Raw genomic sequence first — 25,240 nt, 5'->3', positions numbered from 1 at the left:
CAAATAAAACTCAAACACACAAATGAAACAGGAAACAATGAGGACTATATCTATGCCACATTCCAAGCTTCTGTCCTGATTTCTGTAGCCCTGATCTGAAAATCAAGACTAGAATTTTTTTTTTTTTTTAAATATACACACACCAACAGGGAAAGCATATTCTCTGCTCCACTCCCCAAAACCCATAACACTAAAGTTTTGCTGTAGCCTTCTGAAACGGAAGAATATCTTTAAGCAACAATCAAGCATGGAAGATTGCCACCCAAAAACTAAAAATCTTAAGCCATGAGTACATGAAAAATGGCATTATAATGGAAACAGTTTTGTACTCTTAAATACAGATTTGGCTTCCAGGTGCCAATTGTAATATTAAAGTTGAAGCAAGTCGATTAAAACACAGTGACACATCAATCCAGGGGCGGAAAAGACCTCAAAAAAGAGTGCCAGAATATCCAGGTAATCAAACCGTTTATTAACTGAATAGTCCTGGGTGATTTATAATAATTTTAAGATGGGTTAAATATTGCATCCATATCAAATGGGATAAGACAGAGGTAATCAATAAGCAGACCACTAGACACTTCTGAACAGACCCCGAAACCTCTTTATTTACTTATTATCATGATTATAATATTTTGCTATTTTCTCTAGAGTCTGGATCTTGACAAAGAAATTTGGACCTTGACAAAAAATAACTGACTACCCTGGGATAAGACAGAGATACATATACTACAAGAGCCTCAACTCCACAGCGCTGAATAAAATAAGATAAAGTATTACCACTTACCCTCTTTGGCCCACTAAAAATCTTCCTGGTATTTTCTTTAGATTTATCGCCTTGTTTATTTGTGGACTTCTTATTGCCTTCAGGCACACCAGATGAATCCTCTGAAAAATCTAGTAGATCTGTAAAGGTAAATATAATGAAAAGATATTCTAACAGTCAGCCACTTTCCACAAAATTCTGTTCTTGTATCTAATCTGCTACATTTTTAGGTGCTGAAATTATAGATTAGTTAATGATAGGTTTCAGAGTAGAAGCCGTGTTAGCCTGTATCCGCAAAAAGAAAAGGAGGACTTGTGGCACCTTAGAGACTAAAATTTATTTGAGCATAAGCTTTCGTGAGCTACAGCTCACTTCATCGGATGCATTCAGTGGTGAGCTGTAGCTCACGAAAGCTTATGCTCAAATAAATTTGTTAGTCTCTCAGGTGCCACAAGTCCTTCTTTTAGATTAGCTAATGACATTCTCAAATTTACAATTATTTTTTGAAATTGCTCGAGACGACAATGCAGCATTTAAACATTTGCCAAAAACCTGATGTTAAGGTTTTAGTTTATACTTGTTATAGCTTGAGAAATCAAATTTCTACCCAAACACTCGCTCAAGATCTATACTTGAAAAGGTTAACTGATCTTGAAAGAATTTATACTGTTTCTAACTGGTTGCTAGGATAGCAGAACTAAGTTCTTTATAAAGCTAATATTTCACAAGATAAATGGAAGTTATATTGGAAAAGAAATGGAGTAAATCAAGATGGAAGTCAATGTTTTTAAAGTACATTACCTTGTAATGGGTAAAGGTTGGAAACAAAAATGTATACTACTGGATTAAGAGTGACCATTTCCAGCCCTCAGAGTTCACACACCAGACCTTAAAACTGACAGTGGCCTTTTATATTGACAGCTTTTTTGGCACAGGTATGTACTGTATAGTAATCTCACACCTCAGGATCATGCAACTTTATAAGTTAGTCATCAGTCTGAAGCTTTGTATAAAATTGCTTTAATTAAATTCACCTTTGTACAAATTTATGTTCATACCTCACTTCTGAGAGGATGTAAATATTACTCAGAAGTATAGTGGATATACTTTTGAATCTTTTAACTATTTCTAGTGGCATTCCCACTTAATATATACCTTGCTGGAAATAGGTGAGTAGTTTGCAGATGAAAGGAACCAGTTGGCAGTGGTCCCAGGGGTTCTCTTTTCAGTACATCCAGTCTCTGCTGCCCAGATCCCTCTGGTACTCAAAGTTTTGGTTGTAGATCTCCAAAATTAATTCATGTGACCCTGCCTTCTCTCCAAGATGGAGTCGACAGGAGAAAATAATTTTCATTTGTGTTGCAGGGTCTTAAGCATAAAGGCTTGGAAACTAGTCTGCATGTTCTTTGATTTGGTGCTACTCAGATGTTATCACAAACTTTATTTGTGAAGTGGAGGCAGGAACGCAACGCAAAATTAAACTCATGTTTAAATAAAAAACAAAACAAAACAAAAACTGGTCATGGGTGTATTCCTAGTGAGCTACCCATATTTTAGAACTGTAATACATGTACATGCTAGATCAGTTGCTCTATAAAGTTATTTTTGCTTTTCCACACCCACACACCAACAAATATTGAACACTAAGCAACATGTTTTTCACAGTACAGGTATCTGAACTCATTATGCCTGTAGAAACCATTAACATTTTCAGATGCTTTTTGTTACAATTTGAAAATTGTTAGGTTGATACATGCAATAGTTTCTTTAAATGTAATTTTATTTGAAACAGTTCTAGACTAGAGATCAAAGTCCTACAGTAATATAATATGCTTTCATTATGGGGTAATAATCCAAAATCTTAAAATTTAGTAGTAGCCCAAGGGAATCAATGTGCCTAATGTGCCATTAAAAAACTGTACAATTGCCTAACAAGTGACAAATCAATCATAGCTACAGTCATAGAAACAAAAAAGTGGGCATGAAGCCTGCAGTGCTGCTGCTATGGCTGGCTCACCGAGCATGCACTGGATTTCATGCAGCAGCATTCCATGATAAGATATGTAAGGCTTTTTATTATGGTCAGGCCTTCTTACCTTCTCTGTGAAATTACATAACCAGTAAATGGATCTGAAATGGTGTCAATTTCTTAGGTAATCCCACAATCTAACATTCAAAAGCAAGACAAGTACTGCCAAATTAGGTCATCTTAAAGATCCAACGTAGCTTCAAACTGCATTTAGTTGAACAGCAAGAAAAACTGACTGCTCTGCATTTCAGATCCCTTTCTCCAATTATCAAAAATCCAGCATATTAGTTTTGTATTGGTGCTCCATTACGAGCATTTTGAAATTTGTGATTTTTTTCACCCCACACTTCAAGATGACTTAATTTGATAGTATTCGGGGAGCCCACCAAGCTAGTGCCTGTCAGTGTCAGCAAATATAAGGAAACTTTTTCTGATCTGTCCACTGAAAGTTACTCTACATTTCTGACACCCGACTATCTATATTCAATATCTAAAACTGTGCATGTATACAGTGTGTTACACAAATCAGACTCACATTACGAATTATTTTAGCTGTGCACTGCAAAAATATCACACGTTTATTGATGTCTCAACTTCCTTTTCCCAAGGTGACCAAGTTTAGGGTTTAAGAAATGTCCGACTTTCCGCAGGTCATTTGACACCAAAGGCAAAAAACTTCCTTTGCTCTGCCCTTAGTTCTTATAGTTTGCAAACTGTTTATTTAGTAGCGCATCACCTCTCCCCCAGGTCTTCAGACAAATCAGGCACAATGCCTATCTTGGAACCATCCAAATCAAATTTAAATTAGGTCATCTTTACCCAGGAAAAGTCTCATCTTATATATTAATTTTAAAAATATTCAGGGTTTTATAAACCAGAGACTGGAAGCCCGTGACACCCCCCCACCCCCAAATATCAAACACCTAGCCATGAAACAATCTCTGAGAAAGCTGACAATGTTCTGAAGGTAAAAGGTCTTGAAGCGATTGGTGACCAATTTATGGAAAAGTCAGTATTTAAAAAAATCCTTAGCAACCACCCACCCAGCAAGCAACAAATTTTATTTTTTAATTGAACAAATTTGCAATAATTTTCCTGTTTTAGAGGAAGATTACAACTTTACAGTAACATTTAGAACTGGACTATCGGTCAAACAGCTTATTTCCTGAAGTTTCATCTTGATAGAAGGAAGTTTCTTCAAAGCATCTCACGTAGAAACATATTTATAATGTATGATTTCAATGTTACGTAAGGTCTATTTTCATAGGCTGTTTCCCTCACACTTCCTTGGAGAACTGTCCCGGGGAAAAGCGTGTCTTCCTAAATCCTGTGAAAGTGTGTTTCTCTTATTTTTTTGGTGGTCTGCAGGACCACTGCAATAGACAAATTTTCATAAGAAAATTGGGAAACTGGAGTATGGGGAAAGAGAAAAAAGGATCTATAAAGGGGAACTCTTACAAAATATGGAAAATAAAAATTGAAAAATACTGCTATAGCAGGATTAGAACTTCCAAAACCTAAGAATTTTTCTTTTGTAGGACCTTGGGAAGGACAGAAGAAAATGAATAGAATAGGCATCATTTTCATCGTTTTCTACAGCATACTTAGTTTCATTTTACTCTTAATCTCAGAATCTGAAATGCTCCTTGATTAAGGCCTGCCTATCCTTGTGATTAATTGAAATTCTTCTTGGTTGAGAGACCATTCCCTTTGATTTTCAACCTGTGTAGCCAGTCTGTCCTGGTATTCAGCATTTTCTGTGCACAGCCTTGACAGAATCACGTTGTACTTTGGCCACTGAAATATTGTTGGGGTTTTGTTTGTTTTTTAACGTAGTGGAGTTTTGGTTCTAGTAGATGCAAACAATTTGCTTACTTTCTTGTAGGGGAAGTTAGTCAGGTAGTATCTTTGTTTTGCAATTTTGTAGGACTGCAGTTGGGAGTTGTCAGGGTTCCTTCCCCACTCTAGGGTACAGATGTGGGGACCCGCATGAAAGACCCCCTAAACTTATTCTTACCAGCTTCGGTTAAAAGCTTCCCCAAGGTACAAACTTTGCCTTGACCTTGAACAGTATGCTGCCACCACCAAGCATTTTAAACAAAGAACACGGAAAGAGATCACTTGGAGACTTCTTTCCCCAAAATATCCCCCCAAGCTCTACACCCCCCTTCCTGGGGAAGGCTTGATAATCATCCTCACCAATTTGTACAGGTGAACACAGACCCAAACCCTTGGATCTTAAGAACAATGAAAAAATCCATCAGGTTCTTAAGGAAGAATTATAATTAAAGAAAAGGTAAAAGAATCACCTCTGCAAAATCAGGATGGAAAATACTTTACAGGGTATTTAGATTCATAACACAGAGGCTCCCCCTCTGGGCAAAACCTTAAAGTTACAGAAAACAGGAATAAACCTCCCTCTTAACACAGGGAACATTCACATAAAACAAAAGAAACTAATCCGCCTTGCCTGGTTTACCTATACTGGTTGCAATACTGGAGACTTGGATTAGGATGGGTTGGAGAAGATGGATTTCTGTCTGGCCCCCCTCAGTCCCAAGAGAGAACAAACAACGAGCACAAACAAAAGCCTTTCTCCCCCTCCCCCTACGATTTGAAAGTATCTTGTCCCCTTATTGGTCCTTTGGGTCAGGTGCCAGCCAGGTTAGCTGAGCTTCTTAACCCTTTACAGGTAACAGGATGTTGCCTCTAGCCAGGAGGGATTTTATAGCACTGTATACAGAAAGGTGGTTACCCTTCCCTTTATATTTATGACAGGAGTGAAAAAGTTTTTCTCCATCCTGATGTTAGACTGCCTTTTAATCAGACTATTTTGGGCTGCAACTGAAGACCTGGACACAAGGGAATTCTTATTTGGGAGTGAAAGCACAGATACAAGATTCCAGGCTTACAGCAACTGTGGAGTGCCTCAGGGTTTGGAAAATGTTGCTATGGAAAAGACAAGAATTTGGAGCCTGGAAGATTTTTATCCCTTTTTGTGTTTTTGCCCTTAGGTGGACCAATTCTTCAGGTACACAGGTGAACAAGAGTAACATCTGGAAGGGACTTGATTCAGGGAACTTTCTGATTCACTTTGAATCCTTTTTGGAATAATATGGCCTGCTTATAGTCTTTTGTACACTGGAAATCTGAGTTAAGGTAGGAGGAATTTTAGAAACCTTTAAATTTGTATGACTGAATGTAAGCTTTTTTCTTCCCATCTGTCAACATTCAGAATAAATTGAAAGGAACAGTGCATTTCCACTTAGCCTAAATGTTATTCTAAGAATATTTTCTAGGGTTCTGTAATTTGCCACAGATTTTTGTTTGACGTCTTACAAAAACAATGGGATATATGTTTAGACAGATCAGGAACCAAGTTGGAGCATGGCAGAGGTGTTGCATGGGTTCTGTATTGAGCCAGATTCCATTTTTAAATATGCTGTAAACTTGGGTATAAATTCAACACTGCTGTGAACTGATGGTAGTATTTAAACTCTCACTGATGCCAATGGGAGTTTTGCACCAAGACAGGATGGAATAGAGCCTTTATGCAGTAAAAGGACATTTTCCCCCAGTACCTTATTCTTTATCAGTGGCAAAATATGTTCACCTTTAGGGCAGAAACACCAGTGGTCCTATCTTTCTTCCTCTTTCACCTTCCTGTTTATCTCCCTTACATTCTTCCCTCTGCATTTCATTCCCTGTAACAATATTCAGTTCCCATGTCCCACTGGGATTCACTCCCATCTGCTTCTCTCTACTAAAATGATCAGTAATGGAAGTGCTAAAGCTCACAAAGTAACACTAGGCATTAGAGTTAATATCTTTATAAGATGATAGTGCTAAGCAGTGCAGTTCATATTTAGTGCTTGAAGGAAAAACTAAACCAAATTCTTGTGAAATTCCAAGGGTTCTGGGATCTTATGTTGTCTCCTTCTGTGGGTTGGAGGTGAAAGACACTCCACTCCCACCCACACTTGCTAAAATGTTTGACATCTCTAGGAGATTATGACCCTGAAGATTCAGGAAGGAAAAGGCTGACTGCTCTGAGTTCTGGAAAATGCATATAAATGTCTTAGGGTCTGCCGGATGCCAAGCTTTCTGAAACATGTCAGGTCTCAACTGTGCTTCTCATTCTGTCAAAGTCTATTTTTAAGAGAGATGAAATAACATCCCTTGATTATATTCTGTGGATGAGTCCTCCTTTTCTGAGGGCTGTCTAAACAGTAAGGGTGCATCTGATTGTCCATGTCTTTGGAATATTTCAACCTATCAGCAAAAAACTTTAAGCTTGACGAATTTAAGCTTGTTCATCAGATGAGGCCATAGACTATCACAGAGACAGCCTGGTTTTCAAAAAATGACTGACACCAGGGAGTGCTCTCCAAATCATAACACAAACAATGAAACTATTTTTTTTGTATGTGGGGAAAAGGGAGATACCAGCTCAGGCACAGAAACTGGGAACAGAAGCATGAGCCCTTTGATCTCCAGTAGGATGATCTGAACAGATTGCTCAAACATGAAAAAAATAAGCTGTTGATACTAAGGACCTTCCCTTACTACTCCCTCAAGTCTCCCTCCCTTATTTCTCAATGTAGCATGAGTCTGGTAGGAGGAAAGAACAAGAAAATTCAAGTTTTTTGGTTCTGAGCTCAAAATTTGAACCTAGATTCATAAATTTTAAGTCCAGTAGTGACCATTTAAATGGACCTCCTGTGTAGCACAGGCCACAGAATTTTACCCAGAACATTTTGCCTCGAGCCCAATAACTTGCAGCTGAATCAGGGCATCAATAGAAAGACCTCTGCCTTCCAAGCATGGAGACAGAACAGTGGGAAGGTGACATGGTTGCATTATGGTTTACATACCAAGAAATGAAACCTGTTTTCAGTAGAAAGAGGAATCTTTTCCTCTGGCATGAGATTAAAAGGAAAATAAACCATTTTTTGTGATAATTATGGAGCAGTAGGCACCCATGACAGACCAGCAGAAACGAAACTCCTACATTTTTGAACTATTGAGTACTGTAATTCAAGAGATTAAGAATCTTAAGGATATCATAATTAGGTTACAACAATTAAAAATTAAGTAGACTTAAGCCTTGAAATCTTATCAAATCCAGAAGAATATTGCTTACCTGCATTAGTGCTCAACTGGGTGTCCTGGGAAAAATTCTCATTGCCATCAGAACTGGACTGAAATGAGGAAGATGGTGCTGTTCTATTTCGTTTTTTGTTAGATTTCCTTTCTGCTAACTGCCAGTCATCTTCATCATCCTCACTTTCACTCAAGTCATCAAACCCAAAGTATTTAATTTTATAATTGGAGCGTCCAGAGCTTTTAGAGCCTCCTTCATCTCCCCCACCCTCATCATGGTCTTCAAACCCAAAAAACTCCAGTTTGACATCCTTTTTGGATTTTGTATTGCTAGGTCGAAACCTAGTTGTAGTCTTGGTAGTAGCCATGTCTGCTTTCTTTCTTAGACGTCCAGCCTCTCCCAAGTCAGTAGGAGCTGCTGTAGTGAATTCGTCAATACGTTCCATTGTATCCTGTATAGTAACATTACAAACTGACAAGCAAGATGGATGGAGAACAGTGTAGTCTCTAGTACGCCCAACTGTCCCTCTAAAACTGGTCCCACTACTCAAAACAGCTTTTCTTGCTGGGTTCACACCATCATTATTTGATTCATTATTTGCTTTGGATAAAGACTGACTACTGCCATCCATTAGCTTATCAAAATTTGTTGTCCCCTGTTTTGCCTTGTTGGATCTACAATATGTCCTGCAGTTGCTTGACCTAAGAACAGTTTGCACAAGTTCTTCACTAATGGCTTCCTTTGGATTTTCCATATCTTCTTTATCAAACTCTTCATCCTTGTTCTTAATTTCTGAGAAATGTTCACTGTCAAAATCTAACATATACTCTCCAGTTGTGGAGTCTTCAACTTCATCCTCCCATTCATACAAATGAGTTCTTAATGGCCCCTTAGTCTGAGATATTTCTGATAGAGAGTCTGAGCTTTTCCCAATACGGGAGTCCCAAGAGTCAAGAAAGTCCTTGGTTTCTATGTTGTACCCAGAAATGTCTGTGGTTTCAGCATTGGTTTCACTACTGTCTTCGGCATTCTTGTAGATGAAGTGACTGTTCTTATTATCTTCACTAAAATTCTGTATTTTATCTACAAAAAAAAAAAGGGAAATTAATATAAGTAATACAAATAGAGCCATGTTATAACCATCAACTCCAATACTACCTTAAATCAGACTTGTCTCAGTTAAACAGAGGGAATTCTCAATGCTCACTGGCACATAAAAAAAGTAATAGTCTTAATGAAATTATCCAAAAATTGATTTGTAAGAATTTAAAGCAAACTTAAGATTTAAAATATATTTCAGAACTTAAACATACATATATACAAACTTTTCCGTTTTTCTGCAGCAAAATTCTTTCCCCATGACACTGATCTAATGAGCAGTTTCCTAATAGAATAATTTTGCCAACTTCAAGGTTAGCTCTCTGCCTAAGGCTCTTGTAATTAAAACAATGTTTAAAAATCCTCTTTGTAACTACTCAACCATTTCTACAACCTAAAGAAAAAAGGAAAATCAGTAATAAATCAAGTTAAACACAGTTAACGATGAATGCTCAATCTCACTATTTTAAATTAAACTAAACTCAAACATTAGAAACAGAATTTCATTTACAGTAGAACCTCAGAATTACAAACACCAGAGTTATGAACTGACGAGTCAACAACACACCTCATTTGGAACCGGAAGTACACAATCAGGGAGCAGCAGAGACAAAAAAGGAAAATACAGTACAGTGCTGTATTAAACAAACTGCTAAAAAATAAATAAATAAAGGGAAAGCAGCATTTTTCTTCTGCATATTAAAGTTTCAAAGCTGTATTAAGTCAATGTTCAGTTGTAAACTTTTGAAAGAAACACCATCATGTTTTGTTCAGAGTTAAGAACAAGCTCCATTCCAGAGGTGTTCGTACCGGAGGTTCTACTGTCAAATCAACTTAGTTTTGCACATGAACATGTTTCTGTCCATATACCACTGAACTATCTTATGAAGATAAATAAGGGATTAAGAGTAGAGAAAGGGAACAATCCTAGAGGAGTTTCTAACAATGTTACAAAAAACCACCTTCATCCGACTCCATGAAGATAAACAAGAGAAGATTCATAATTTGTTCTTCAGAAGTTTAAACTTTGATTATAGGAATTCACCTCTATGTATCTTGAAGAGAATTTAAAATACATGAGAAGATATGTTGGGTCCTAGACTTAACACTGACCAGATGACACTATTCAAAACACACACAAACAGTCTTTGTCTACACTGAATGTTGAGGTGTGACAAATTTTGTATTAGTTAACATCTTGTTTACATGCTCTCTGAAGTGTGGACAAGCTCTATGTATGGTAAAGCCGAGCAAAATGAGGCTCCAATCTTGGCTGTAGCCTTTAAGTGATATTGTAACGAAGTGGGAGAAGAAAGAAAGTTACTTTTGGTTAAAGAACTGCCAAGTTATAATTATAGTAGGGCACCTGTGGCCATAATCTTCCTAATATACTATTTCCCCTCCTCCTCCCAGTTTGATCAAATACAAGCTTTCACTTTACAGTACAATAGCATACACATAACTGCAGTTAATTCAAATTCTGATAGAAGCGATACTTAGTATATTAAATGCCTTTAGATTTCAAGTTCTATAGAAGAACATTCATAATTTTGTTTCTACACTCCTCTGAGAAATGTATTCTCTCCATTTTACAGTCTGTGAAGCTGAAACATGAGTTGCCTAGAGTAGTACTGGACATATGAACAGGATGCACTCTATGCCCCAGAACTATACATTTGAAAGCTTCCGGAGCAGGTCCATATTTTACTGAAACCCTTGTTTTCTGAAGATTTGCAGTGTTCTTTCAGTCACCGTGAGAAAACTGTGATCGCACTATAAAAATCAGTATTCAGCCAGCTTCTCATTCCTGGTTACTTTAACATAAAATAACCTAAGGAGCTGATGAAGATGCTGGAACAAAATTGTGGGCATGGCAAGGTTTTGCTTCAAAGGGGATGATGAGCATTAACAAGGGTGGGGACAAAGGAGTAAATCTGGGCAGCTGCAAGCAAGGGGGGGCATATTGCAAGGAGCAAGAGGAAATGAGACAACACGGCACAGAAGAGGAACAAAACAACAGTATTAAAACCTTTGTACATTTTCTACTTTTGAATTAATCTACTATTTATGGTGCACTGCTCCATATTTTGGATTTAGACTATGATAAAGGTCACCTAGTTGAAAAGAGGTCTGAACTGTGCAATAGTGTTAACTAACCACAGTGCCATAAGACTAAAGTAGCCTAGATTGTGATTAAACTAAACCCACTTGAATTCCTATTGAAAATCCAAGATATTCATAGAATAAAAATCAAACTTTTAAAATACTCTTGTAAAAAATTCAGGTCAACTGGACTTTCCTTAAAAGATTAGTATTAAATCTGCTCAAATGAAAGATATAAGAAATCTATAGTTTGATGTATGTGGAGCTCTCTTTGGACTTCAGGGTTTCCAATGACGAACACAGATGTAGTAAAGGCAGGGTCAACCTTATATCTTCATACACTGCTTCCAACCACTCGTCTTCAGCTTGTCTTTCCCTTCGTACATCCTTTGTAAAATACAGTCAACTTAAAAAGAAATTTATCATTTCTCTCTATTTCAATGATACTTGCAGTATAAGATTAAGAAGAAGGTATTTTCTAGAAAGATTTGTTGTTAATTCTCAAGTCACTGATGAATTCTGATGCTCTTAGCATATAAGTGGGTCAAAGCTTCTGGTTCTTCTGTGGGGACGGAAGGGTTGTTTTAAGTGAAACCTTAACTTTGGTTTTACAGGTTTTCCAAAGCTGAATTTTTCAAGGTGTTTTTCCAAGAAGAAAAGTAGTATATCTGCTCAACCTTACTTCAACTTTAAGTTGCTTGAGAACTTCATTTTTAAGTGTTTGAATTGATCAATGACAGAAAACCTCCTAGTCCTTACCTAGATGGTCGAGACCAGCATTTCTCAAACTGGGGTCTGTGGACCCCTGGGAATCCCTGAGGGACTCCAAGGGGTTCACAGGCCTCACTGAACAACTCCTCCCCCTCCCTATATCTCCCGGAGGCTACTGAAGCCAAACCGGGAGATCTTTAGGCACCGTAAGTCCAGTCGGGTTAAGGTAGGCTCCCTACCTGCCCTGGCTCCGCGCCACTCCCAGAAACATGCCCCTGCAGCTCCTGGGGGGCACGAAATCTCTGCACGCTGTCCCCGCCCCAGTGCCGACTCTGCAGCTCCCATTGGCCAAGAACTGCAGCCAATGGGAGCTGCGGGAGCATGGAGACCCCCTGACCCTTCCGCTTAGGAGCTGCTGCCAGAGAGATGTGCCAGTGGCTTCCAGGAGCCACCCAAGATAAGCACATTCCAGCTGGAGCCTGCACCCTCTACCACACCCCAACCCCAACTCCCTCCCAGAGCCTGCACCCCCTCCTGCAGCCAAACTCCCTCCGAGTCCTCACCCTACACCCCAATCGCCTGCCCCAGCCTAGGAAAGTGAGGGTTGGGCAGAGTGAGTGACTGAGGAAGGGGGGATGCAGTGAGTTGGAAGAGGTGGGGTGAGGACGGGGTTTTGGGGGAAAGGGTGGAGTGGGGGCGGGGCCTGGAGCTGAGCAGAGGGGCTTGAGGGTCCCTGAAAATTTTTAAATCAAAATGGGGGTCCTTGAGTTGCTAAAGGTTGAGAACCGCAGGTCTAGACCACATGGTCGTGTAAAGTTAAAATGTTTGCATTTTGTAAATTAGAAACAAAGAAAATATTTATGACAAGCAGACAAAGGGGTAGCTAATAAAAGAGGCAGGAATTAGTACATTACATATTTGTAATAAGTACTGAAAAAATTTCAGAACTAAACTTCCAAGATGGGGGTCCTCAACCAAAAGCATTCTTTCCTCCAGAGCCATACAAAACTAGGGACTCAATGTGAGATTTCCTGTAAGCCATGGGTGCTGTTTTAAACACACACTCTGGCTAGTGGGAAGGCACTGTTTTCACCCCCCTCCCCAACAGAAGGGGGATGCACTGTTTCCACTACCACCCCCTCGTTCCCCTGCCAGGAGAGGAGCACAAGCTTGCCCGGCCAGGAAAGCCGCCACCTGCAACGAAGCTGCCTAGCTACCTCTGGAACCTGGCCTGGAGCATGAACTGCTGGAGCCAGAGTTGCGCTTTGTTCAGAGTTACAAACATTTCAGAATTATGTACAAGCTCCATTCCTGAGGTGTCTGAGGTTCTACTGTACTTTCCAGATAGGAAGAGTAACTTCAGATAGGCCTCAGATTTCAGAGCACAGGCTCTCAACATGAAGCCTCCCCCACCCTAATATTAATTAAAAGGAATTCCCCAAAGAGGTTTTCTTGTAAGTGGCTCCTCACCTTGGTACACCAGAGCCTGCCCGTGATCCCATCCTAACTGCTGCAAAGACCATTTTTTCCACACCACTGGAAAGACAGAGAGCCACCACATTTATATTTAGACAGTTCTGTATTATAGCATTTTTACTCATGGGATAGTCACTGACAGCTATATTCTGCCACCTGTAGGTTAAGGTTGCTCAACACTTCCCATTAGAAGACCTTGTTTTCAGTTTACTCCTGGGGGGAATTCTGCACCATTGTACGCACGCAGAATTCATGTTTCCTGCAGATTTCTTTGCTTCCCCGCAGAAAAATGACTTCTGACAAGGAAACAAAGGGAAGGTGCGAAAGCGGTCACACGCCCCTTCCCAGCAGTGCGGGCATGTCGTTTTGCACACCTACTGCAGCCGGTAGAGAGGTAAACCACTGCGGAGTCCCTGCACCTGAACCACTCTGATGAGCCCCCCGTACTCCCACTCCACCACACACCACTCCCCCAGCACCCAGAGCCCTCCAATGAGCCCCAGATATCCAGACTCCCCCTGCTGAGCCCCAGCCACCTTCACTGGACCCCCCTGCCAAGTGCTATTCCCCTTGCACTGAGAACCCCCCCCTCCCAATAAGCCCCTGTGCATCCAGATCCCCCATACACCCAGAACCGCCACTAAGCTGCCTGCACCCAGATTACCCCACACAGAACCCTCTCACTCCATACCTGGATCCCCGCACCCTAAGCCTCTCCACACTTGGATCCTGCCAGGCTGAGCCTGCCTGACTCCTGGATAAGGAGCCAGGGCTGGGCTTGCGCGTGACACTCTGAACTCTTGCTTGCTATCTTGGTTGGCCTGGCCTGGCGGTGCACGGTCCCAAGGTGTTTTTGGGGAGGCCCAGCCCTTGCACTGTGTCAAAGTTGAGTGCAGCCTCACTGCCAAGTCTGTGTCTGGAGGAGGGGCTGCAGGGTGATCACCCACCTCCATGCAGCCAGTGGTCTGTGCTCCCCACTGCCACGCTGGAGCCTCCATATTGATTTATTGACAAAATATGCAGAAATTTGCAGAATTTTAAAATATTGTGTGCAGCATTTTTTTTTTTAAACAGAATTTTTAATTTTTTGGAGCAGAATTCCCTCAGGACTATCAGTTGCTCCTAACTTGCCAAACTTTAGCCATTCAAGTTGAAATCTGCAAGAGTGGGGGTATGTCTCTGGCTGAATATTTCTGAAAGTTTTGGCAAATAATTTAGACATGACAGATAATGAGATTAGTAGCATATACATGGTTTTGTCCATGTTAAAAAAATATGTACAGCCGTTTTGTTCAGAAACCGTAGTAGCTTCATGCTTTTGGATGAGGACTTGAAATCTGACAAGGGAGTATCTCCGGAGTCAAGGAGTACATTTTGTTGTTATTCTCATAACTGCCATAAATGATCCTTATGGGGGGAAAAACCAATATATGCTTAGTAGAATCTTGATTAGAGTTTGGAAGCAAAACTCAAAAAAATCCATCTGCAATGACCACATAGCTCTTGCATACCGATCAGATTACACAAGCATCACCACTAGAGTGACTGGGCATACTATATACTGGCGATGCACAGGCTGAGCAGGATTATCCTCACAACTGTTGCTCCCAACTGTGGACTACTGTGGCACCAGACACAGGAAGTGGGGACAAGGAGACTCACCTGGGCTCTCAATGCTTTCCCTACTGGTGCCCAGACATCAAGGAGGCAGAAGAAGCCTGAACTGAATGCCAAGAGGACAAGATCTAGGCCTGAGGGAAGTTGGGGTTTGTGTGTGAACAGTGCTGGTGGGAGTATGTTGGGACAATGAGCTTAAGGCCAGAAGCAGAGAAGACTGATCAGATGAGAAATAGAAGGGAGCGGGGTAGAGAACTGGGTTAGGCTGGAGGGGATGAGAGCACAAGAGTCTGGAACGGAACTCAAGATCTCACTATTCCACTGCTGTCAGCAAATATCTATGTAACCCACTAGCAAAGTGTCTCTCTCACCCCCTTCTTGTGCTGGTCCAATTTACAATTGCTATCAATGACTCCATTAGCTCAACCGGCCGAGATGTGTGTGGTGGATCCAAAGGTTCCACACCTGCTGATGACTCAGCTGTATGTCAATGGAGCTCACATATCTACATAATGAAACTTGCTATTTCAGTTTGCTTTTTCATCATGGAATTTGATATTTCAGTTTGCTTTTTCTAAAGGTTAGGATACTATACACAAAATTTATATTAAAAGAATATTAAGGTCACAAAGTCAAGCATTCAAAAATTAAGAAAAGCCAGAATTAAGGCTGCTGTGCAACTTGTGACCCTAGTCTTTGATCTAAAGAGGTGCTGATTACTCACTGCAAGAACTGTTCAGAGAGCTGCGCTTTCAACATTTAAAAAAATAAATAAATAAATAAAAGAGCAATAGCATGCTAAATACTCTGAAAAAAATCATGTCCTTGACTCAAGTCAAGTTTCCACCAATTTGAGCCTTCGTGCCTCAGATCCCCGTTGTAAAATGGCACTATCACCGCATCAAACTTGACTGTAGTGGAAATAATTTAATGTTTGTGAAGCACTTGATCATTACAGTAATGAGTGCCTCAGAAAAGCCTATGAGAAAAATCAATTGTTTTGTATTCAGGGGAGGCCTGAGTGGTGTGCAGTCTGTAAAAGCATAGAAAAGAGATGTGAGCATGTTAATTAAACACCACAATAATCCATACATATACAAGGGTTGAATTATGGTTGCACAAGCAACTTTAATTCTAGCATTTTCTAACTTCCCAGTGCTTGATTTGCAACCTTAACATTCTCTCAATTTAGCGGGGTGTGTGACTCAAAGAAATAAATGAAGTGCTTAGAATTAGCAAGTCTTGTCTTAAAAAATGATATTTAACATAACCCTGATTTAGCCCTCATCCACATTTCTGGGGTAATATTGTATCCAATGAACATATATGTTGCTGTGTCTCATGAACTAGTGCCCCTCAACCATGCTATTTTGGGACACAGTCATATAGGTACAGGTACACAGTTGGCCAAAAAATAATCTAATTTAGCATAAAACATTTTTTCCTGTATCAAAGAAGTATGTGGGATTCCAATGAACCCAAAGATGTTCTGTTATCCTGTATTTTTAGTAATTCTATGTACACATTTACTGATAGGGAGTATCTTATATTGTAATAGTTAGCATATGCTAAATTGACAATAGATTGCAATGACAGTGGCTGCTACATAAAGCAAGGTAAAAGGTATTCCACAGACGCTGATCCTTTGAAGTCTGGTCTTGTTAGGTATGAAAACAGATGGTTTTATTGGCCTAACATTCTTGAGGGGATTTTCTGTCTAACTATTATGCTCCAAACATTGCAGACTCAAGAGGCACTTGAGTGGATTGTGTGTGTTGTGCAATCTAAGATGGCGAACAGGCACAATATTCTGCTTCTGACCTTATAAAAGTGATTTGCAAGTCTCAACGTATGTTGCCGTATGTTGAAAACATATTAGATGATAGTGACTTTGTGCCAGATCATGTCAAGAGTTGCTCTGAGAAGGAAGACTATAATTCCATTGATTGTTCATCAAGTTTGTTTTCAGACAATGAGGAGTCCGCGTTTAGCCCTGTTAAAGAACTGGAATAACCATAGCTGGGAATAACTTCACCAGTATTCAGCTTGCTGAAGATCTACTCAACGAAAGTTTAACCTATGCTGGAACAATCCAATAAAAAAAGCCAGATATACCCAGTAAGATGCAACCTCATCACAGCAGGGAAAATCTCATCAGTGTTTGGTTTTCCTTGGCCACTCACTCTGGTTTCCTAAATTCCAAAGGACAAAAATCGGTAATTATGCATTTGACAATGCATCATGCCAAGACTACTGGAGACAAAAACCCCACAATTCTCCACTACAATGACACTAAAGTGGTCTTGATAACACTGATCATCTTGCAAGGATGTATTCCTGCAGATGCAAGGGAAGTAGATGGTTCTTTTCTTCAACATGCTTGATGTTGCTGACATTACCAGGTTTCATAATTTGGGTCAGCAACAACCCTGCCTGGCATCATATTCGATCAAGACAAAGAAGCAGCTTGTTCTTGTCAATCAAGGAGAATGACTTTAGATGCACATATAAAGAGAAGAACCCTTTATATCCATCTTCTCACCATGCCCATCAAAGCAGCACTTTCTTCCTTTGGCTACCATCGAAAGCCAGACACCATGGTAAGGCTTTTAATCCTGTCTCGCATATCCTTTTCATTAACAAACTAGGGAAATACAACCTAGATGGTGTTACCAGATTTGCCAGTTACTTTGGGGTACGCTCATTTATTAGGGTTACTCCTCCGGGAGGGGAAGGGGGGTCCTGTAATTATATCAATGTACTCCTGTCACTTGTGTTTTCATATGAAGCTCTACTTCTCCCTTCTGCAAGTCTCCTCTCAATGGAGCTATCTTGCAAGACCTAGGTTCCCCAGGGATGGTTTCCTCCAGGCCCAGAATGAATGAATGAACGAACGAACGAACGAGAGAAGCAACCAGCTTAAACATAAAAGTTACTGAATAATAGTGATAACCACACAAGGAGAGCCTAAACATACATAACAGTTACATTATTAAAAGGTTACAAAAGTCATATATAGAAAACTATACCTACCTGCGGTAGAAAAGAAAACAGAAAGAGAGAGAAAGCATGCTGGGATCTCACCACTCCGTGAAACTTCAACTTTCAGGATTCCCAGGTGATGGTGGTAGCTCAGGGTTCTAAGCACTGGAGACAGGCAGAGCCCCCAGCACGATCAGACAGGAGAAGACGAAATCCCAGTGGAACTAATGCAGAGTTGGATCCATGCATCAGAACATTTACTTGAGCATGGGCAGGGGTTTTTTGTAGGGAAACAACAATGGTTCAAGGGAGAACACTAGATTTGTTTTTTGGGAAACTGATGACTCAAGGGTTTTCTGTAGGCTAGAATAGGGGTGACCAACCTGTGGGTCCAGAGCCATATGTGGCTCTTCAGAAGTTAATGTGGATCCTTGTATAGGCGCCGACTCCAGGGCTGGAGCTACAGGCACCAACTTTCCAATGCATTGGGAGGGTGCTCACTGCTCAACCCCTGGCTCTGCCACAGGCCCTGCCCCCACTCCACCCCCTCTCCAGAGCCTGCCATGCCCTCGCTCCTCTCCCTCCCCTGCCAGAGCCTCCTGCACACCACAAAACAGCTGATCGGAGGGTGGGGGGAGGCGCTGATCGGCAGGACAGCCAGTGGTCAGGAGGCGCTGGGAGCAGGCCAATGCTCAAACCACTGAGCTATCCCTCCCCCCCAACCAAGTTGGTAACAGGGGAGTGGGAGTTTGTAAGGGAAATTTGGGGAATGGTGCGGTGGGGAGGGCCCTCCCACTCGAATTTTTTTTTTTCCTTAACAGGAACTTAGGAGGGAAGGATATGACAGCTACAGAGGCACCACAGCAGTAGTGACCAGAAGAATGGAAGAGACAGTGAAGATGACTGGATGCAGAGGCTACACGACATGCATTCTGTTGAGTTCAGAGAAGGATTTTGAGTGGATAATGAAGGAAAGAAAAGAGAAGGCTGAAGGAAAAACCTGAGACTTGCAGATGAACACTGGACAAGAGAACTATAAGGGTGAACTGCTGGATGAAGAAAGTGGCCTGTGGAAGCATATGATAAGAACAAGACAGAGGAAGTGACCAGCTAGTGAATGAGAAATATATCTGAGGAAGAGGTTTGTCAAGTTGGAAGATGAAGAGGAGAGGTAGGCAGCAACAGAAGATGATAGAACAAGGAAAAAGGAAAGAGCAGCTAGTCCTAGAAGAAGCAGGGAAGAGAATGGAGATAGCCAAAGTTCAGAGTCCTGAAAGAATAGAGGATGACTCTCAGAAGACTACAAGTAAGAACAGAACAGAAGACTTGCAATCAGAAAGAACAGAAGGAGGAAGGCCTGAGAATTGTACCAACACCAAGAAAAGTCTGATCTCTATGACTGCGGACTCCCAGGACAGGCAAATCTGTCACCAGAGTTGATTCTGAGAACAGATGGGTGTGTTATCAAGTGAAAGCTAATATATAGGATGTGACCCTGAGGCTGAAGACCATCCTAATGGGAACAGGAAAGAATTCACAGACGGTTTCAGAGTAACAGCCATGTTAGTCTGTATTCGCAAAAAGAAAAGGAGTTGAAGTGAGCTGTAGCTCACGAAAGCTTATGCTCAAATAAACTGGTTAGTCTCTAAGGTGCTACAAGTACTCCTTTTCAATTCACAGACGGTTGTTCATGTGGGAACAATGACACTGCTGGAGTCTCACCAGGATGCATCAAGGGAAACTATGCCAGGCTGGAGTACACACTTAAAAGAAATGGAGGCTCAGATCTTCACTGGAATTCTACCTGTTTCTAGAACAAGTGAACAAAGATGGAGACAATATTATGAAGATCAACAGATGGCTCGAGCACTGGTGCTAGAAGATGGGCTTTGAGATGTTTAACGACTTGGAGGCATTCACGGACAGAGGACTGCTCTCATGGATGGACTCAACCTGAGTTGGGAGGGTTAACAGACTTCTGTGAGGTAGATTGACCCAACTGATTAAAAGGAATTCAGGAGAGATGATTGAGAGATGCTCATGTAATCTCTATGCCAGATTTGAATACTGAGCAGGAAGAATATCAAGTAAGAGAGGATACAAAAACAGAGGAAGCAACAGAGGATAGGCAAATGGACAACAAGAGGAAAGATAGTGCCAATATCAGTTTCAGAGTAACAGCCGTATTAGTCTGTATTCGCAAAAAGAAAAAAGAAAAGGAGTACTTGTGGCACCTTAGAGACTAACCAATTTATTTGAGCATAAGCTTTCGTGAGTTTGCAAATTGGATACAGTTAACTTAGGCTTGAATAGAGACTGGGAGTGGCTAAGTCATTATGCAAGGTAACCTATTTCCCCTTGATTTTTCTTGTTAAACCCTGGATTTGTGCTGGAAATGGCCCAACTTGATTATCATACACGTTGTAAGGAGAGTGGTCACTTTAGATAAGCTATTGCCAGCAGGAGAGTGGGGTGGGGGGAGGTATTTTTCATGCTTTGTGTGTATAAAAGATCTTCTACACTTTCCACAGTATGCATCCGATGAAGTGAGCTGTAGCTCATGAAAGCTTATGCTCAAATAAATTGGTTAGTCTCTAAGGTGCCACAAGTACTCCTTTTCTTTTTGCCAATATCAGTGACAGTAACAATCAACTAGGCAATACTGGCAGTAAAATGTACCTAATCTGGCGAGGAATCTGGGTGAGAAGAAGCACAAACTAAAATGGCTGTTCATTGGGAGAAACCTGGGTAACAAAATGAAGGCATTAGAACTACTGCTGCATGAAGTGAAACCAAACAACAGAAACATGGTAGAATAGTAATCATGCTTGGAATACAGGTACTGAAGGATATGTGGTGTTCTGAAATGAGACAAAGGTAAAGGTGCTGAAATAGCATTGTATATTAATGATGAGGTAGACTGTGGAAAAAAAAAACAATCCATTTGGGTCAAAATCACTCTGGAGAATAGTTGTAACACAGTTTCCACTGGGATAGTGCTTGAGGTCTGCTATAGACCCCCAAGATTGAAACTAAACACAGCTAGAGACCTTTAATATTTTTAATTAAATAAATAGTACCACAAATTGTGAAATTATGGAAGACTAATTTCCCAGATACAGATTGGAAGACAAATGCTACTAATAATGCTAGGGATCAGACATTCCTGGATGTGATAGCCAACAGACATCTTCACCAAATAAAAAGTCACCAAAACCAACAAGAAGTGATAACAATACTAAATCTAAAATTATAAGTAATGAGGACCTCATAGAAGAGCTGATTGTTGAGGACAATCTTGGTTCAAATGAGCATGACCTATTCAGTTCGAACTAAATGGAAGAACAAACATAGATCTCAAGTAGGATCCTTGATTTCAAAAGTGCAAATTGAAAAAACAAACAGTTAAAGGAATTTGTTAGGGAAGTTGTCTGGACTGAAGAACTCAAGGATCTCAATGTGGAGGAGGCTTGGATTTACATCAAAGTTGCACAAACTTTCTGGAGCCTGTATCCCAAACAAGAGGGTGGGAAATGGTAGGGAAGGGCTCGCAGACCAAACTGGTTGAACAAGCCTCTCAAACAGATTAAGAGAAATCAGAAAGCCTACAAGGAATAGAAGAAGGAATCTATTAGCAAGGAAAGCTACCTCTTGGAGGTCAGAAAGTGTAGGGGAAAGTGAGAACTGTCAAAAGACAAGCAGAGTTGGACCTAATGAAATTAAAACCAACAGTAAAAGTGTCTTTAGCCACACAAATAAAAAGCAAACGGGGGGGGGGGGGGGAAGGAGGTTGGAACTGATAGGCACTAAGAACAGGGTGAAGATTAATGACAGTCTAGGTATGACCCAATACCTAAAATCAATACTTTGCTTCAGTTTTTAGTAATGGTAATGCGACGCTATGGGACAGTGGCAAAGATTTTTTTAATGAATCTGTAACATCTGGGGTTGTACCTTATGACTGGAGTATTGCAAACAATAACCAAATGAAAAATAGTAACCCAGGAAACTACAGACCTGTAAACTTGACTTCAAATGTATACCAGGTCTTAGAACAGATTTTGAAAGGGAGCACTTAATAAGACAGAGGTAAACAGTAATTGGGATAAAATATAATAAGATTTTACAGAAGGTAGATTGTGACAGACCAACCTGATCTCTTTCTTTGAGAAGACAGCTGGTTTTGTAGACAGACAGTATATGGAATCTACTTGGGTTTCAGTAGAGCAATTGATACAGTTCCACACAGGACATTTAGTTAAACTGAAGACCACAGGGTGTGACTTTGCACTACATATGCTTATGAATGTGAATATGATGTAACTGCAATATGCTTTATGCAAAAGATCCTTTGTAAGGTGTCATTACAAAGCTTATAATCTACTAAGTGTGTTCATCCTATTTGTTTGCAAGTATTATTTCTGTGTCTGAAGTTAGGAGAATAAGATATAAACTTGCATTAGTGACGTAAACATATAAAATGGAAGCCATTAAGGGTGCTTCAGAAATCAATGAATTGTAAATGGCTCTGTTTACTTGCAAACTTTCCTGTGTACATGTGGGCCAGCCCAGGAAGAATGGAGGCTGGGGTCTTACAGTGACATGTGACCATGTCACCTGATAATTAATTCCATCTTAAATCTCGTACTTTTCCATTTAGAAGGAAGGCTGGAGACTCAGACACAAAAGATTCCCGCCTTGTGCCGAAAGCTATAAAAGGGGATGGAGCAGGACAAAGGGAGGCCAGTCATGAGAAAGCCCCTGCTTAACACCCAAGATGTGTGCTGGAAATAACAAGGACTGTACTGGGGAAAGGATGGGGCCCAGACTAGGAATGAGTCTAGTCTGTGAAAGATGCTTATTAGAACATCTCTGAGGGAGAGATTTTACCTGTAATCAGTTTCTTAATGTATTAGGCTTAAACTTGCCTGTTTTTGCTTTATTTTGCTTGGTGACTTACTTTGGTCTGGCTGTTATTACTTGAAATCACTTAAATCCTACTTTTTATACTTAATAAAATCACTTTTGTTTATTAATGAACCCAAATAAGTGATTAATACCTGGTGGAGGAAACAGTTGTGCATATCGCTGTATCAGTAATATAGAGGGTGAACAATTTATGAGTTTACCCGGTATAAGCTTTATACAGAGTAAAACGGATTTGGATCCCATTGGAGGCTGGGTGTCTGGGTGCTGGAGCTAGGTGACCTGCTGAGCTGTTTTCAGTTAATTCTGAAGCTTTGGGAGCGTGGACCAGATCCTGGGTCTGTGTTGCAGCAGGCTAGCATGTTTGGCTCAACAAGACAGGGTTCTGGAGTCCCAAGATAGCAGGGAAAACGTGCTCAGAGGTGATCTCAGCACCGCAGGTGACAGTCCCAAGGGGATCTCTGGTGCCGAACCCATCACGCAGGGATTAATTAATATGAGAATTGAAAGGTAGGTAAGGAACTAGTTAAAGGGGAGATTACAACAGATCATGCTGAAAAGTGAACTGTCAGCCTGAAAACAGGTTACTAGTGATGCTCCTCAAGGGTCAGTTTTTGGATCAAATCTTACTTAACATCTTCATTATTGACCTTGGCATGAAAAGTGGGTGTGCGCTAATAATTTGTGGAGTACAAAGTTTGGAGGTTTTGCCAATACAGCATACAAGATCTGGATGATCTCGCAAACTGGAACAACAGAAATGTTCAGTAGTCCAAAGTGCCAGGTTATGCACCTCAGGACAAAGAAGAAGAATTTTTGCTATAAGCTGGGGACTTACAATTGGAAGTGAGAGAGGAGGAGAAAGACCTAGATGTACTGATTGAACACAGGATGACTCAGCTGCAAATGTGATATGGCCATGAAAAAAATTACTGCAATCCTAGGAAGCATCAGGTGATGTATTCCCAGTAGAGATTGGGAAGTGTTATTACTCGGGCTGTCAAGCGATTAAAAAAATTATTCACGATGAATCACAAGATTAAAAAAAATCAATCCTCATTAATCACACTGTTAAACAATACTAGAACACCATTTATTTAAATATTTTTGGATGTTTTCTCTATTTTCAAATATAAGCTCAAGGCTGCGGGTTCTGGGCTTCAGCCCCCTGTGGAGCTGCAGGCTGGGGCTTCAGATCCCCCACTGCCAATGCCTCCCTTCTCACTCAGAGGTCTGCCATTAACACATTAAAAATGTGTTCATTCGATTTTCAGTTAATCACAGGCATTAACTGCGATTAATTGACAGCTCTAATTATTACCATTAGACAGGGCACTGGGGATACCTCACCTAGAATACTATATGCAATTCTGGTCTCCCATGTTTAAGAAAGAAGAATTCAAACTGGAACAGGTGCAGAAAAGGGCCATTAGGATGATGAGAGGAATAGAGAACCGCTCTTAAAAAGAGAAGACTTAAGGAGCTTGGCACGTTTAGACTAACAAAAAAGGCAGAAGAGATATACGACTGTGCTCTGTAAATACATTAGAGCAGTGGTTCCCCAAACTGGGGTTCATGAACCCCTGGGGGTTCACCAAATGTTACAGGGGGTTCTCAAGAAAAAATTCCCTAATGGCAGATAGAGCTGTCCATAGGGACCCTGGACAGCACGAGGCCAGCAGCCCGGAGCCTTGGGGACTTCCAAGAGCTAAGCAGATCAAAGCAAGCATATCTATCACACTGTGGAGATTTAAACTTCAAGACTCCTTTTACGAAATAGAAAGGGAGGTGGATTTTTTTTGCTGTTTTTAAAATTAAATCGGCTGCTAGTGTTGTTTTTAAATTATTATGAAGAACAAGTTTAAGCTTTGTTGTAATGTGCATTGTTTGCCCGGACTGCTCAAGACCTGAATGCTTGGGTAGGAGGAACTCTGAACTGGCTTCATGATGTTTCACATTTGATACTCCTTGATGAAACATAGGAGTCAGAGGTGCCAGTACAGGGGGGAAACGAGGGTCACATGCTGCCCCCACCTCAGTGGTGCCCTCCACAGTGGGCCCTCCCCTTTTTTTCCCCCAGCAGCGCCCCACTACACCCCTTTTTTCTACTGGCAACTCTGACAGGAGTCTTGTCTTATAACAGACTTAATCAAAAGTGACACAAGCTACAAAAGTGAGATCTTGGAAGAGTGTTGCTATTTTCATAATATAATAAAAATACTGTAATAATAAATAATTAACAGTGTGTAATAAGCATGTCATAAAAACAAATGTTATATTTCCAAGATCACTGCTTTTATAATTTATGTTGAGGTATGGGAAAAAATCCCTGGAAATATTCATTTTTAGGAGGGGGTTCATGAGACTTAACATTTTAGTGAAAGGGGTTCACGAGTTATTAAAGTTTGGGAACCACTGCATTAGAGGG

The 25,240-nt window shown here is 40.6% G+C and overlaps 1 protein-coding gene across 1 annotated transcript in view; it reads right to left on the bottom strand.

Moving 5' to 3' along the window:
• The window catches only part of WAPL (WAPL cohesin release factor), a 126,879-nt gene that overhangs the window by 57,675 nt on the left and 43,964 nt on the right, over positions 1-25,240 (bottom strand). The window contains exons 3-4 of the mRNA XM_048857106.2: positions 7,939-8,982; positions 788-906 (exon numbers count right to left, since the gene is read on the bottom strand). Of these exons, the coding sequence (XP_048713063.1) occupies positions 788-906; positions 7,939-8,982 (1,163 nt within the window). The remainder of the gene's footprint in view (positions 1-787; positions 907-7,938; positions 8,983-25,240) is intronic.

This window comes from Caretta caretta, chromosome 7 (genome assembly GCF_965140235.1).
Source record: "Caretta caretta isolate rCarCar2 chromosome 7, rCarCar1.hap1, whole genome shotgun sequence".
NCBI classification, from domain to species: Eukaryota; Metazoa; Chordata; order Testudines; family Cheloniidae; genus Caretta; species Caretta caretta.
Note: the sequence above shows the minus strand (reverse complement) of the source record. Positions and strands in the feature narration are given on the sequence as shown.